Source organism: Anoplophora glabripennis, unplaced genomic scaffold, assembly GCF_000390285.2.
Source record: "Anoplophora glabripennis isolate ALB-LARVAE unplaced genomic scaffold, Agla_2.0 scaffold321, whole genome shotgun sequence".
Classification (NCBI taxonomy): domain Eukaryota; kingdom Metazoa; phylum Arthropoda; class Insecta; order Coleoptera; family Cerambycidae; genus Anoplophora; species Anoplophora glabripennis.
In genome coordinates, this window is record NW_019416407.1 from 297,743 (window position 1) to 310,375 (window position 12,633).

Here is a 12,633-nt window from a genome sequence, read left to right on the forward strand (position 1 = left end):
TCATTGGTCTTGTTGGAAAGATTAAAAGTAAAATTAATAGTTGGAAGGCTAGAAGTGATACTTTACTGTGACCTAAGAGAACAAAAGATTGGTGTTAATAAAAATATTACAAACTGGCATTTATTATCACATTTTTCTAAAGCATACTCTAATTGCAGATCAATGTCATTTTTTTATAGAATACATTTTTTCTTTGGATCGAAAGATTTTCGAGAAATTTCATGGGAAAAATATCTAAAATGTATATGTCTTAACAGAGCTGGGTAATTACTTGTAATTTAAAAATAGTTACAATTACAAATTACTTTAAAAAAAAGGAACTAATTACAATTACAAAGTATATTCTTTAAAAAAGGAATTATATTAATTTAATTACAGTTACATGAAAAATGGATTTAGCAATTACTTTTCTAATTACTTTTCTAATTACTTTTATGATAAAGTAAATTATAGTGACCAAACAGAGAAAAAGGAAAAAGTTAAGTTAAAAATTTAAATTAAAAGTGTTGTGTAATATTGCGTTTTATTATTTATTAGAATTGATACTAAAATGAAAAGATTATTCTTATTCATTTTCTAATATAGAATTTTTATATTTTTATTCCTAATCTAATAATTTAAACTAGTTCAGTTCATACTATAATTTTATATTATTGGTCAGGTAATTAATTCAACCCGATGCTCTTTTTTTTGGTTGTTAGTACATTTGCAAAATATAGAATACAGTAGTTTTGGGTAGACTGGAAAGCAATAATTATTATTAAAAAAATTACGAATCGAACAAGTACGAGTGAAAGGCTGAGTAACCGAACCAGAAGTTTTCTCAACTCAAAATAAGAGCAGTAACACATAGATACATAATATATATTTTTATAAAACTTGATGCTATAGACAACATATTTTTACTTCGTATATTTTCTAAATTAATAATAATTATAATAAAATAAAATGTACTCTGTTAATTCTGAGGTTAATTCACCAAATCACTTTTTATTGTTCACGCGGCACAAGGCTTTCCTCAAATGAAATAATAGAAGTCTGCAAGTCTGTACGCAATTACGCAATACGCATGATCTTAAAAGTAATTATAATTATTAGAAAAAGTAATTGTAATTGGAAAAAGTATTTGTACTTATAGAAGTAATTTGTAATTCGATAGTTCAAATAATATAATTACAAATTACAATTCCTATAACAATTTTGCTGCAATTACAATTCCAAATTACTTTAATAAAAAAAAGTACTTAAATACAATTACAATTACAGGAAAAAAAGTGGGAATTGTAATTACTAATTACTTTTTCACCAGGAATTACCCAGCTCTGTGTCTTAAGCTTCTGCATTAAATTGAATATTACGAAATCAACAAAGAGAGTCTTTGGTAACAATGTATTTAATAAAAGGACCTTTTTGTCAATTTCGTAGTATCGGTAATTTCCTTAGGGCCAAATTTTTAATAGTTTAACTTACAGTTCACTAACTATAAGCTTAGAATGTGATTTGTTGTAATTAAAACGTACCTACACCAACACATTCTAATCTTCCAGTTAGTTAACTGTAAGATAAACTTACTTTAATAATTTGGCCCTTAAAGGCAAAAAATTATTATTATTATAAGTCACAGTAATGTGTTTGTTACTGTAAATGAAATGTTGGTTTGATTGTCTTCATGGCACATTGACTGCTTTTTCACAATCAAGTGATCATATATTTTTGGATTCGGAAAGAAAATGAACAAGATTCATTTGAATAGCAACAGACATTTTGCTGTTAATAAGGTAGGCGTTGAAAACAATGGAAAATAGTAATAGCCAACGTCAACCTTTTATTTTTTTTAAATCGTACAAAAAATGACAGCGTGGTATTTTTTATAAGGCATATGATACTTAAGAACTTGAGGTACTTTTTAATTCTTCAATGATTGTTGGAATTTGACCCACGAAGTTAAAACATGCAATTTTGTCTCTTGGTAGAGGATGTACCAAAAATTAAACATTTTGAACTCATATTTAACTCATCAAAAGCAATAACTTTTTATTTTTTTGCAACCTTACACGTTTGTCCAGTATTTTTTTGCTCGTATTCACTTAAAGTTTTTTTTTACTAGACTCTGTGTCAAATGTAAGAAGTACGACAAGGTATCAACAGTTGTGTTTGTTCATCATCATCATGTTGTACAAATTGAATAGATTGATATGATGTTAGCTTACCATTAAGCCCGTGAGAAATCTTCAAAAACTCATGGACTTAAGTATATGGATCATGGAAATAAGGTCATTCTGTTGTTCAGGAACTTATGGATTACGGATCTTTTAAATGTGATGCAGTTTTGAAGAATGTTGGAAATAACTTGGAACCAGCTCTCGTAGATGTATCAAAAAGTTTAGTTTGGAAAATTTTAAAAGAACAGCAGTTATACTATGCACAAAAAGTGCAGTTTTTATAACCTTAGGATTATCATCAACAACGACATTTTTGTAATTGCGTTTTGCGAAGATTTTCTGTTAACTTTGGGCTGCAATTACAAACAAATGGCTTATTGGACTTTACGCTATGCTATACTAGATCGGTAAGATGGTCGAAAGTGTTATAATAACGTACTAACTGAATGATATTCGTCAAAAATGTGATGACTTTTCTGGACGGTGATATGATGGAAATGGCCCTTCCGATCCGTGCTATTTTTATTAATACGACAGCTTAAAACAGAAAAATTAGAGGAAAACTGTTGCTTTTGACGAGCTAAAAATGTGGTTAGAAGTTTCTGGGACACTACCTATGTATAGAATACTGGAACTTAGTAAAAGACGTACCAATAATAGTTTTTATTTTCCAAACAATACATAACGTTAGCAAACAGCATATATAGCAAACATTGAACACTTAAAAATGACAGCTTGTATATATTTGTACTTAACATCTATAAAATACTCGTCTAGAAAATATTTGGCTTACACTCACAATCAGACATACTTTTTATGTTTTGAGGTATTTTAAGTCAAGCTCATTTCATTTTATTTGTATATAATAATTATTGTTTTGAATATAGTGCCTACACATTGAAATGTTCTTCTCTTAGCAATTTGCTGACTTCTTTTCTTTTTTGCTGAAGTGACAAGTTCGCAATAATCATGAGAAGATTGAAATTGTTGGCAATTATTTTAAAGCATTGACAAAGTGTTTAATTTGATATCAAAATGACACTTTTTGCGAATGACGTTGGAGTAAAATAAGCCATAATTTAATTGCGCGAATGGCATTAAGATTATCTACAGAGGAGGAATGGACTGAAAACAAGTGACTTTAAAATTTTTGGCACTTCGGTTTCTCTTTGTTTCAAATAGTGGCACCGTAATTAATTATAAAAATGTAGCTTCAGCGTTTGGTTTGAAGAAACCTACAACTTTATACAAAAGTCATAATACAGCATACAAATACAGAGACTTAATAAAAGATTACAAGTCACAATAGACAATATTAAATATGTTGTCCGAAGTAATTTATTTATGACACAGTTTTTGTTTTTCTTCTATATGTCTGGGCCTACAATTTTTTTCACGTGTGGCAAAACATCAAAATAGACAAAAAAAAATACATCTTACATCACAATGTTGAAATCTACTTCAGTACAATTACTTATTGAACAGTACGTGTAAAAATGAGAAACAGTGAATAATTGACATTTTTGTTCTAATTTAACTTGAATTGAGGATTGATTCTAAACGTCAAACTTCGATTTCTTTCTAATAGCATCTCAATGTGGATAGACATAGTTTTACATATACTCAGATGTCTCGTCATTTTAAAATTAAAGAGAATTTGAAAATCATTTTAATAAATACCGGAGTAATTCAATTTTCTTCTTCTGTACGCCGCCATGAAATAGGAAATTACTACATACCAGGAATACCAGCAAATTGCTAGAAATAAAAAAATTGTTAAATTGGGTCATGCTAAGTCTTGATTTTATGTAATTGTTTTAGTTTGACTAGGCTCAATAATTTTACAAGATTACAAAACAAAGGAACATAAGTCGTAAGTTTTATTGTCATTTAGCTAACTCAAGATGTATCTGTTATTTGCTATATACTTACATAAATAGATAAAATTCATTGAATACAATAAGGCATCATGTAATTTCCTGCTTTTTAGTGAAATTAATGTTAGCGCCGTTATGTAAAAATAGGTTAGGAAGCTTGCTCCCAACCAGGGTATTAAGAAAAAGAGAGTGTCCTGAAAAAATTGTATTAGTTGTAAAAAAACAACGATTTAAAGTAAAAATTAATAAGCAATTAATTGTGCAAAAATTGTAGATCGGATCACTGTCGCCTTTTTTAACAAATTGCTCAATTTATTTAAGTTACATGCATATATTGAATTTTTACATGCAAAAACATTGTTATGGAAATACTGATAGGTATCCGCATTTTCATGTCATTTTCATTGTCTAAAAATGCGCATTAAAGATAATTTCACGTAAGCGAAATAGCCTCGCAACAGGGTATCATTGAAGGAAAGTTTGGTTATGGTTAAGAGTACGTCTGTAATAAATCACTTGAAGAACACACCTAAAATTGTTAGTTTTTGAGATATAGCAACATTTCTGGAAAAACATAATTTTTATTATTTTCCGTCGCACGAAATGGCTTTGGAAAAAACTCTCACATTGTGTCAACTTGTCAGTTCATAATTTATCATTCCATTTTGAGTTAATTTTATTATTTAATATTTATTTGTGGTATTCTATATAATAATAAAAATTAAGTTTATTCAGAAATGTTGCTATATCTTGGAAACTAACAATTTTAGATATAGAACATGCTTCATAAAAGTTGAAGTGAACCGATATGTGAATAAAATAGAACAATAAAATACAAGGTGTTCCATTTAAAAAAAATTAGAAAATCGCAAGTTTAAACTTTCTGAAAATGATCGTATTAAAAAAAATGCCCTGTCTAAAATATCGATATTAGCTAATGTGTCTCGTTTTTACTCATCTTCCTGCAGAACTTTTATATAAATCACTACAATTTTCCACTCAATGTTTTTAGTTTTGGAAAAACATTTTTTGTTTAGAACATTATGTCCCGATTTCTGTTATTTAATAAGTTTTCTTCGAAAAGAATTAACTAAAAGTAATCCAGCTTTTACAATAAATAAGAAACTGAAATGATATAAAAATAATCTCTAATGTATTTATCGCGGTCATAAACCTTATCTTTGTTTGATTATTTCATGACCACTCACATGCGTATGCCCAAACATAAAATACTCACTGTATACGTTCCAACAAATAAAAACAATATCAAAATAAAGTGTATTGTGTAATGGACAGCTATATAAACGATGTCAGATTTGGTAATAGGTTCTTCTCTGTCTAATATTTCCAAAACAAGTGACCAGAAACCGAAACATACCATAACCTTAAAATTGAAAAATTAGTAATTATTCACAAATTGCAGAAGATATGGTACTTACAGAATGCAGGGTGCCTATCAGATAGATTTTGTTTTTTTCTTTATTGTATAGGAGCTCATTCAGGAAATTCATTATAACGATTAGAACCAGTTAAACTTAAGAGCTAAAAATGATCAGTATTAACGTCAGATTAAGTGCGAATTTAAAATATTTACTACTCAATAGATAAGTTCTATCCGAATCATGCATGCGAATCGTTTGCCGTTTTTCTCTATTATCTACTTTTTTGCGACAGTTCTGCGTTTGCTTTTGTATTTTATAAAAAAATTGAAATTAGGATAATACTCATTTTAGTGCATGATACTCATTAGCAGATACATAAGTGTTCAAAGTTTCCAATTGATGAAAAACATTTTTTTCGATCGCGAGTATTTTTAATTTTAAAATTACAATTTCCCAAGTGTTAAAAGTAAATTGAATAAAATAATTTATAAGTGCCCAAGAATAAATTATCAAACATCTCTTTGTTTATACAGGGTGTTTTATTAATTCGATTACCAAACTTTTATAAGGTGTTCTTGGTAGTTCTGAATTAATGAATATGCTTAAAAGAACCCTACTGTTCTTTAAATTCGAACTGAGCCTAATCGAAATCTTCTAAATGTAAATTCGAAATTTTTGAAGTCGAACATTAATAAAAAAGTAGCTGTACAAGTATAAATGGGCTCATGGTCCATAGGAATGAATACGATGATCTACCTACTCCTGAATGTATGGTACTTTTTCTTAACCGCCCTGTATATTCGTAAGGAGACTGAACTGATCTCTAGTTCATCAGAACTTTCTATGTTAATTTTGGCGAAGTGACACCCTGCATAATTTGTTTGCTTTGCATGCTTTTTATGATTTATACGTTTATTCCAACAGTATGAGAAATAAACAAGTGAAACTCATCTGGTCCAGTGGGCACTTTCTAATTATAATAATTATGACTTTTACGTGCAATTAAAACGCAAATTATGGTAAAAATTACGCGAGATGAAAACACATCTCACACTCACTTCACATTTAAAGCTAATGCTTAAATGCTTGGTTATATAATTATACTTTTATAATTACATCCCCACTAAACTTGAAGAGAAACAGCCAGAACAATCGGACAGCGATTGTGACTGAAGAGGGGGCAATTGATTTGTGTATTTTAATCAAAATGTAGTGATATATCTTACTTGAATGATTTTATTGAACACAGGCTTGAGGCAATTTCTCTGTCTAAACAGGTGATATATAAAAAACGTTTTAATAATGGAAAAATATTAGTACTGTCCATTATAAAACCACACAGACAGTAACAGCGTCTTCTACTTTGTAACAATGAAGGATCTTCATCGAGCTTTGATTCGATTTTCTATATGAAATTTTATAACCACATACCATGTCGACCATATTATACCTGAAACAGAGAAAACAGTTTTAAATTAGTCGAGTCTAATGAATAACGAAAAAAAAACGTCATTAATTTTTAAAAAGTGTTATTCTACCATTTTCTCTTCCTCTTATAATATTATGAGTTACCTATGTTGGCCAACGAAAAAATCATCATTTCTAAATTATCAAGAAGCCTATTTACAGCGGGCGCCATATTTTCTTTTACTTAGTTTTCACTGTATTCTTAACCTCAATCAGTTTGTTAATCACTGAAATATACATACATGGGGTTAGGGAACTGAAAACCTTTTTGCATCGTTTTGTTCCACTGAATTAAGATTTACTAATATTTATCCAAAATGTCCAAGACATTAATAACGCCATTGTTTATAAAAAGATTAATCTTCGACCAACCATGTTAAAAAACAATTAATTGAAAGATGCTTCTAAAATTTGGGAGAACGATTCTCATCGATCACCGATGCAAAATTGAAGGAAGATGATTTTGATGGACTGCAAATTAGAAAAAATACTGAAAAGCTAGACCTTTTCATCAACAGCAACTGACAAAAAAACGTAGCATGACTTAGCTTTCAAGGAGTTATTGAAATCCTATTAGATAACCACAAGAGTAACGGCTGCAAAGAGTGGTCTCTGACACTGTTCAAAACATTGGCGAATGGGATGTTTGATGAAATTGAAGTTGCATTTCCTAAAGATTGTATATTCGAAAGGGATTTGGAACATCTGATAGGAATAAAACGGAAGAACTCATTCCACAAATCTTTCCATAGTCACAGAAAAAAATAGTGGAAACTTCATTTTCCTGATACAAAACAAGATAGTTAATTTGGATCTATCTGCTTTTTTGCTTGCTTTTCCAACAGTTTATAAAGAAATTCTGGCCGAATGATCTTAAATAAACTTTGGGTTTCAGACCGTGGATCAAAAAATATTAAAGTATGACGTCTTCAAATGCAGTGGTGTCTCATTACAGGAAAACGATCGTTTTTGAGTAATGATGGATAAAAAACGGCAGTATTAACGTTTTTGAAGTAATACATGAATAAATTCTCATTTACATGGCCTTTCAGTTTGATACCAACTCCCGTACCGTCTTTCGACTCTCAATTGCGATTTCAATGACTTTTAGATGTTGGGAAAAAAACAGCGACCCGAACTGTGGAAACTGACACTAGATTTGTGTTTACCATACAGCAATACAAATGCATGGATGTGTGCCTGGGTAGTACATTGACTGTTGCTACTATATCTAATTGAAATGTTACCAATTTTTCTTTATAACTTACCTACAACAATGAAGTTAAGGAACATCTGACTTGTCTCTTCCTGTGATACATATAGGACTGCATATAGAGTTGCAGAAAAAAACAAAGGTGCAGTACAAATTAACCACGGTATAATGTAGTATGGATTTCCCTGAAAGTCGAATAATAGTTATTTATTGTACAAGTGTTTTAAGTAGCATTTTATCCACATAAGAATGTTTAGACACAAGAACGTTGTTCGAGCGTTTAATATTATTAAGTGGATAAAAGGCAATTAAAACACGATGCAATGCAACGTTTTATCCATAATCACATCACAATCATATTTGTGGAGTTAGAATTATTGGAATTTAATAAACAAATATTCGAACGACTTGATATTTCTTATCAGTACTCAATTTTATCATATTATTCGCACATGTACTTGAAAGTAACATCATTACGCAATTCCACATTTACTTGAATTTCATTGATTTACTGAAATAAATTATTAAACAATGACCGACTTAAAAGGAGACAAAAAATAGCAATTAAATCGATTAAAATTGTGGTAGAAGTACTTTCGCTAACAGTAGTTGCAATTCATTGAAAATATTTTAAAGGCAATTATACTGATAATTTATTATTAACATGCCATTTTATGAGACCATAAATTGACTAATTTAAAACATCTGCGACCATTGATATGCCGTTAACTTTATTCAATAGGTCTCTTTTTAGTAAAGTTGTCTTTAGATTATAGAAGTCGTATCAACGCTTTAATAATTTTAATTTTAATTAAACTTCATTGTGTACAGAGCAACACGAAATTTACCCGCTATACATAAATTAATATATTTCTGTATTTTAAGAATTGTTTTTTCAAGTGTTCTCCTTTTAAAAATGGAATTAATAATATTCTTCTTGATTAAGTATCAAATTAGTAGTTAGAGATCTTATGCTTACCTTAACGGATCCAAAAATAAGAAGAAAAATGCTTAGTAGTTGCGCCGCATAGGAAGTTAATATAACTATATGGTCCTGTACGAGAAAAGGTTCTTCCAATTTAACCAGTTCCCATATTCTCTCATAAAGCGACAGGAATAATAATATCTGAAATAAAGTTTATATTGGATGAGAATAAAGAGCGACTATGCAATGTTTGTGGAAACATCTGACGAAATCTACAAACATCTGTTTTCGATTGGTTTTTCTAAACGCTTGGGAAATATAGAATTATAAAATTTGTGTTTCGTTTACTTTATGATCGCTATTTGTTACCTAATATCAGTTGTTTTTGTATTAAAAAAGGAAGAATGGCAATCGCTACTGTCTACCAACCGTGAAATCATATTCAGCTAAGTACAAATATGAGCACGTTCAGGTTCATCGTCCTTATAGATCAAAGACCTCCTCAAATAAATGAAAATGAATAGGTGGATCCTGTCATTACCCTCTAATTTATTTAATAAAAAGTTAGGTAAGTACATTTGATCGCTGTCATGGTATTCGTGGTGTTCAGAGGTCCTTTTTCTGACTCTTGCAATGAAATGCAAAAAATAGGATAAAAAAAATTAACGTTGGAAATCAATCTGCAAACTACCTAGAGTTGAAAATGATTTGTGACACATATGTCCGTGACGGGAGAACAATAATAAGCAAAGCATAATTTTTAGTTTAGTTAGTTTGTTTTACATATTTCGTGGTAGATGAACTGATATGAATGGTTCTATTCTAAACCGTTCACCAGAGTTGAAATCTTATTACTGCGGTTTTAATTAACTCTAGTCAATCTACGTAAAAAATGTAACTGTGCTTTAAGTTACTTTTTGATGATTGCCATCGAAACAGTTAAAGATATATAAAAACATCAGAGAGCAAAAAGTTAGATGATAAAACAGAGAGATTATTAATTCAGAGGATTAAAGGTGGTTTCAAATAAAACTCCACCCTGTAGATTTGTCCATTCTGTCAATTCTCAATAAGCGGTTGCATGTACCGAATTTGAATGAAGTATTTTAAAAAATGTGCAAAATTATGTTTTTTTTATAAAAGTCCCGCTTTAGCCAAGTATGCATAAATATTTCAGAAAAGTCATAGGCGTAGAAGTTATGATTCACGAAAGGGACTGACTCCTCATGTCTACGGCCCTGACTATTGAAATTGGCAGAATTAGAACTCAGAAGAATTTCTAACGAAATTTGCGAAATAAGAAATTGAAATAGAGGTAGCCGATCTTGAGATCTTATAAAAAAATTCACCATGATCAACTGATAGATAGGTACAAACAGATGTTTTCTTATATTTCACAAAATTGAAATTTAGAAATAGAATGTTAATATTAATATAAAAATTAAATGCAGGTATATCATTATAAAGAAAAATTAATTTTATAAAAAATAAACAAAACACTCGATTGCGTCCCCTAAAAGAAACGGCGTTCATTACCAAAATATAACCACAATAATATTCGCGAGCCGTCACTGCCAGTTATAATCTCATTAATTTTAACCACGTATTCTAAGGGCCTAATAGACAGAAAATCGAAAAAAAAATTTTTCTCGACGTTTTAAGAAATAAGCAATTACCCCTTTAACTCCCGTTAACTCGGCGCTCCACGTAATAGGGAACGTACCGGAATCGGACGTTGTAGCGAAACAGCTGATTTCCTAGTCGTCTCGTCCAGTTTTGCAGTTGCCTTCAAAATCAAAGTGCAACGCATCTTTATTAATACTCTATGGGCGAATGAGTGACTGTTTTTTTAGCCGTATTTGTCATTTTAAATAAGTAGGCATCATACAACTCTGAAAAGTAATAAGTTGCATGATAAGGTATACGTATTACAAACTGAATAGTTACCTACTTCAACACAATGCAATACTAAAAACTCATATTCAATTAGACAACAGTAAAAACGTTAAAAATTGGTATTAAATTTCGGTTAGTGACCAACAGTACGGTAGATCAAGATTCATTCTCCCCATCTTACCCTTAAAATTAATAACTGAAACACCCTGTATATACTTTTGCTTATTTATGATTGAGGATAGTCTGTGTACATCTATAACATAACTGATATACTTTTGTGTTGATATTTGGCAGGGTTTTAAAATTTAAAATAATGGTGTATCAGCATACAGATTTTATTTGAGGTTAGGTTATGTACCAAACGTCAAACGTCATAAGTTTCATAGAGACTAGAGACATTTCAATTTATCCAACCAAAACACGCTCTCGTAGTACGTTGTCAAAAAGCAACCAATGAGATTTACGAATACGTAAGCTGATATAATATAATTCAGTGTTTAGTTTGCAAAATAAATCATATTCGTAAATTTATAACCATGCGCAAGCGTAGCATTCCTTAAGAGGCGCGCCAACCTTTAACAATAATAATTCTCAGGGATCTGTTGCGGAAAATTTGCATAATTACTAACAGGGTGCATTGATGCTACTGAAAAGAGCACAGCTGACATGTATTTATTTGTTTTGGTACTAGATTTTGCGCATTGTCTCAGTCACACAAAATACAAGCCGATTGCAGTACACTGTACACTAACAAACTACATTTCTTACCAAATGACAGACGCCTACTGCAAACCAGGATAATTTCAACTTGACAGAAATGTTCCGTCCGGCACGCATTGCATTACTACAAGCAACGAGGCGTGTAGGTAGTAGCTAAAAACATCGGTTTACTTCGATTCAGAGCTTGTCGCGTCGAACGATCAGCGATGCGGTCGTGCCTAATGCTGAATATTCACGAGACCTTATAGAAGCGGCGTACGTAGCTTATACAACCAATATTTTATTTCTAGTTACTTTACGTTTATTTTTTGGACGACGCTCTGACGGCAGGTACTGCAACATTTGGGCACAGTATGAAATGTGTATTGATTGATGGAATTTATTAAGGCGTTCATGGAAACGGCGGATAATGATAGTAAAAATACCTAAAGGATTTATGGGAGGCTCGTTCGTAAAGATGGTGGTCAGGAAGCGGATTTATTACCTTGTTTTTAGTTTAAAATTAGTTTATATAGTTGGTTTTGGTGAAATAAAGTGGAAAAAATGGAACAAAAATAAAATAGAGAGATATAAAGATCTCTCTATTTTGATGACTAAAGTGTAGGAGTCCAGTTTAAAGGATTTAAAAGCAAGAATTGTTTACAACGTCTATCATTGAAAATGAATTCTATTTAAATATAATATTGTTCTCTGAAAAAGGATAACACTTTTGTTTCCAAATGAAAATACATTTTACGGGTTGTCTTTGGTAGCCAGTCTCTCGGCATGTATGACTATAACTTTTCTCTTTTTCTATTTTTCTTTGCTTTTAAAACGTCAATATTTTATTGTTAACAATTTTTTATATGCACGTTTTATATGCATTGCTCTTTCTGGAAAAAAAGAGACATACAGGGTGTCCCAGCAGCGTCTGGAGAATTTTAAACCGAGAAGAACTGCACCCACACCATCTACATAAAATCCAAACTTTGCATCCTGCTTATTCCGAAAA

General features: G+C 30.6%; 1 protein-coding gene across 4 annotated transcripts; it reads right to left on the bottom strand.

The window, feature by feature from the left end:
• Window positions 1-2,810: 2,810 nt before the first annotated feature.
• On the bottom strand, window positions 2,811-11,823 carry LOC108912846. Of its 4 annotated transcripts, XR_001964584.2 has the most exons (8): window positions 11,691-11,823; window positions 9,081-9,227; window positions 8,157-8,286; window positions 6,648-6,871; window positions 5,479-5,581; window positions 5,277-5,423; window positions 4,095-4,233; window positions 2,811-3,920 (listed from the first exon to the last, which is right to left on the bottom strand). XR_001964584.2 is itself a non-coding variant. In XM_018718246.1 (6 exons), exons 3-6 carry the CDS (start codon window positions 5,548-5,550, stop codon window positions 3,832-3,834), a joined length of 447 nt encoding a protein of 148 aa, XP_018573762.1. In that variant the 5' UTR covers window positions 5,551-5,581; window positions 6,648-6,871; window positions 8,157-8,439; the 3' UTR covers window positions 2,811-3,831. The 4 variants fall into 4 exon arrangements, 3 of the variants coding, with proteins under 3 accessions (XP_018573762.1, XP_018573763.1, XP_018573764.1); XM_018718246.1 differs by lacking the exons at window positions 9,081-9,227; window positions 11,691-11,823 and having other exon boundaries at window positions 8,157-8,439; XM_018718247.2 differs by lacking the exons at window positions 6,648-6,871; window positions 8,157-8,286; window positions 9,081-9,227; window positions 11,691-11,823 and adding an exon at window positions 6,182-6,465.
• Window positions 11,824-12,633: the final 810 nt, after the last annotated feature.

Bases quoted from the DNA above. Each gene is read 5' to 3' on its own strand.
- LOC108912846 (XM_018718246.1), bottom strand. From the start codon at position 5,550: ATGAATTTCCTGAATGAGCTCCTATACAATAAAGAAAAAAACAAAATC. The intron at 5,424-5,478 runs GTAAGTACCATA...TTCAATTTTAAG, and splicing joins TGATAGGCACCCTGCATTCT to GTTATGGTATGTTTCGGTTT. The intron at 4,234-5,276 runs GTGAGTATTTTA...CAATTTTTTCAG, and splicing joins TATTTGTTGGAACGTATACA to GACACTCTCTTTTTCTTAAT.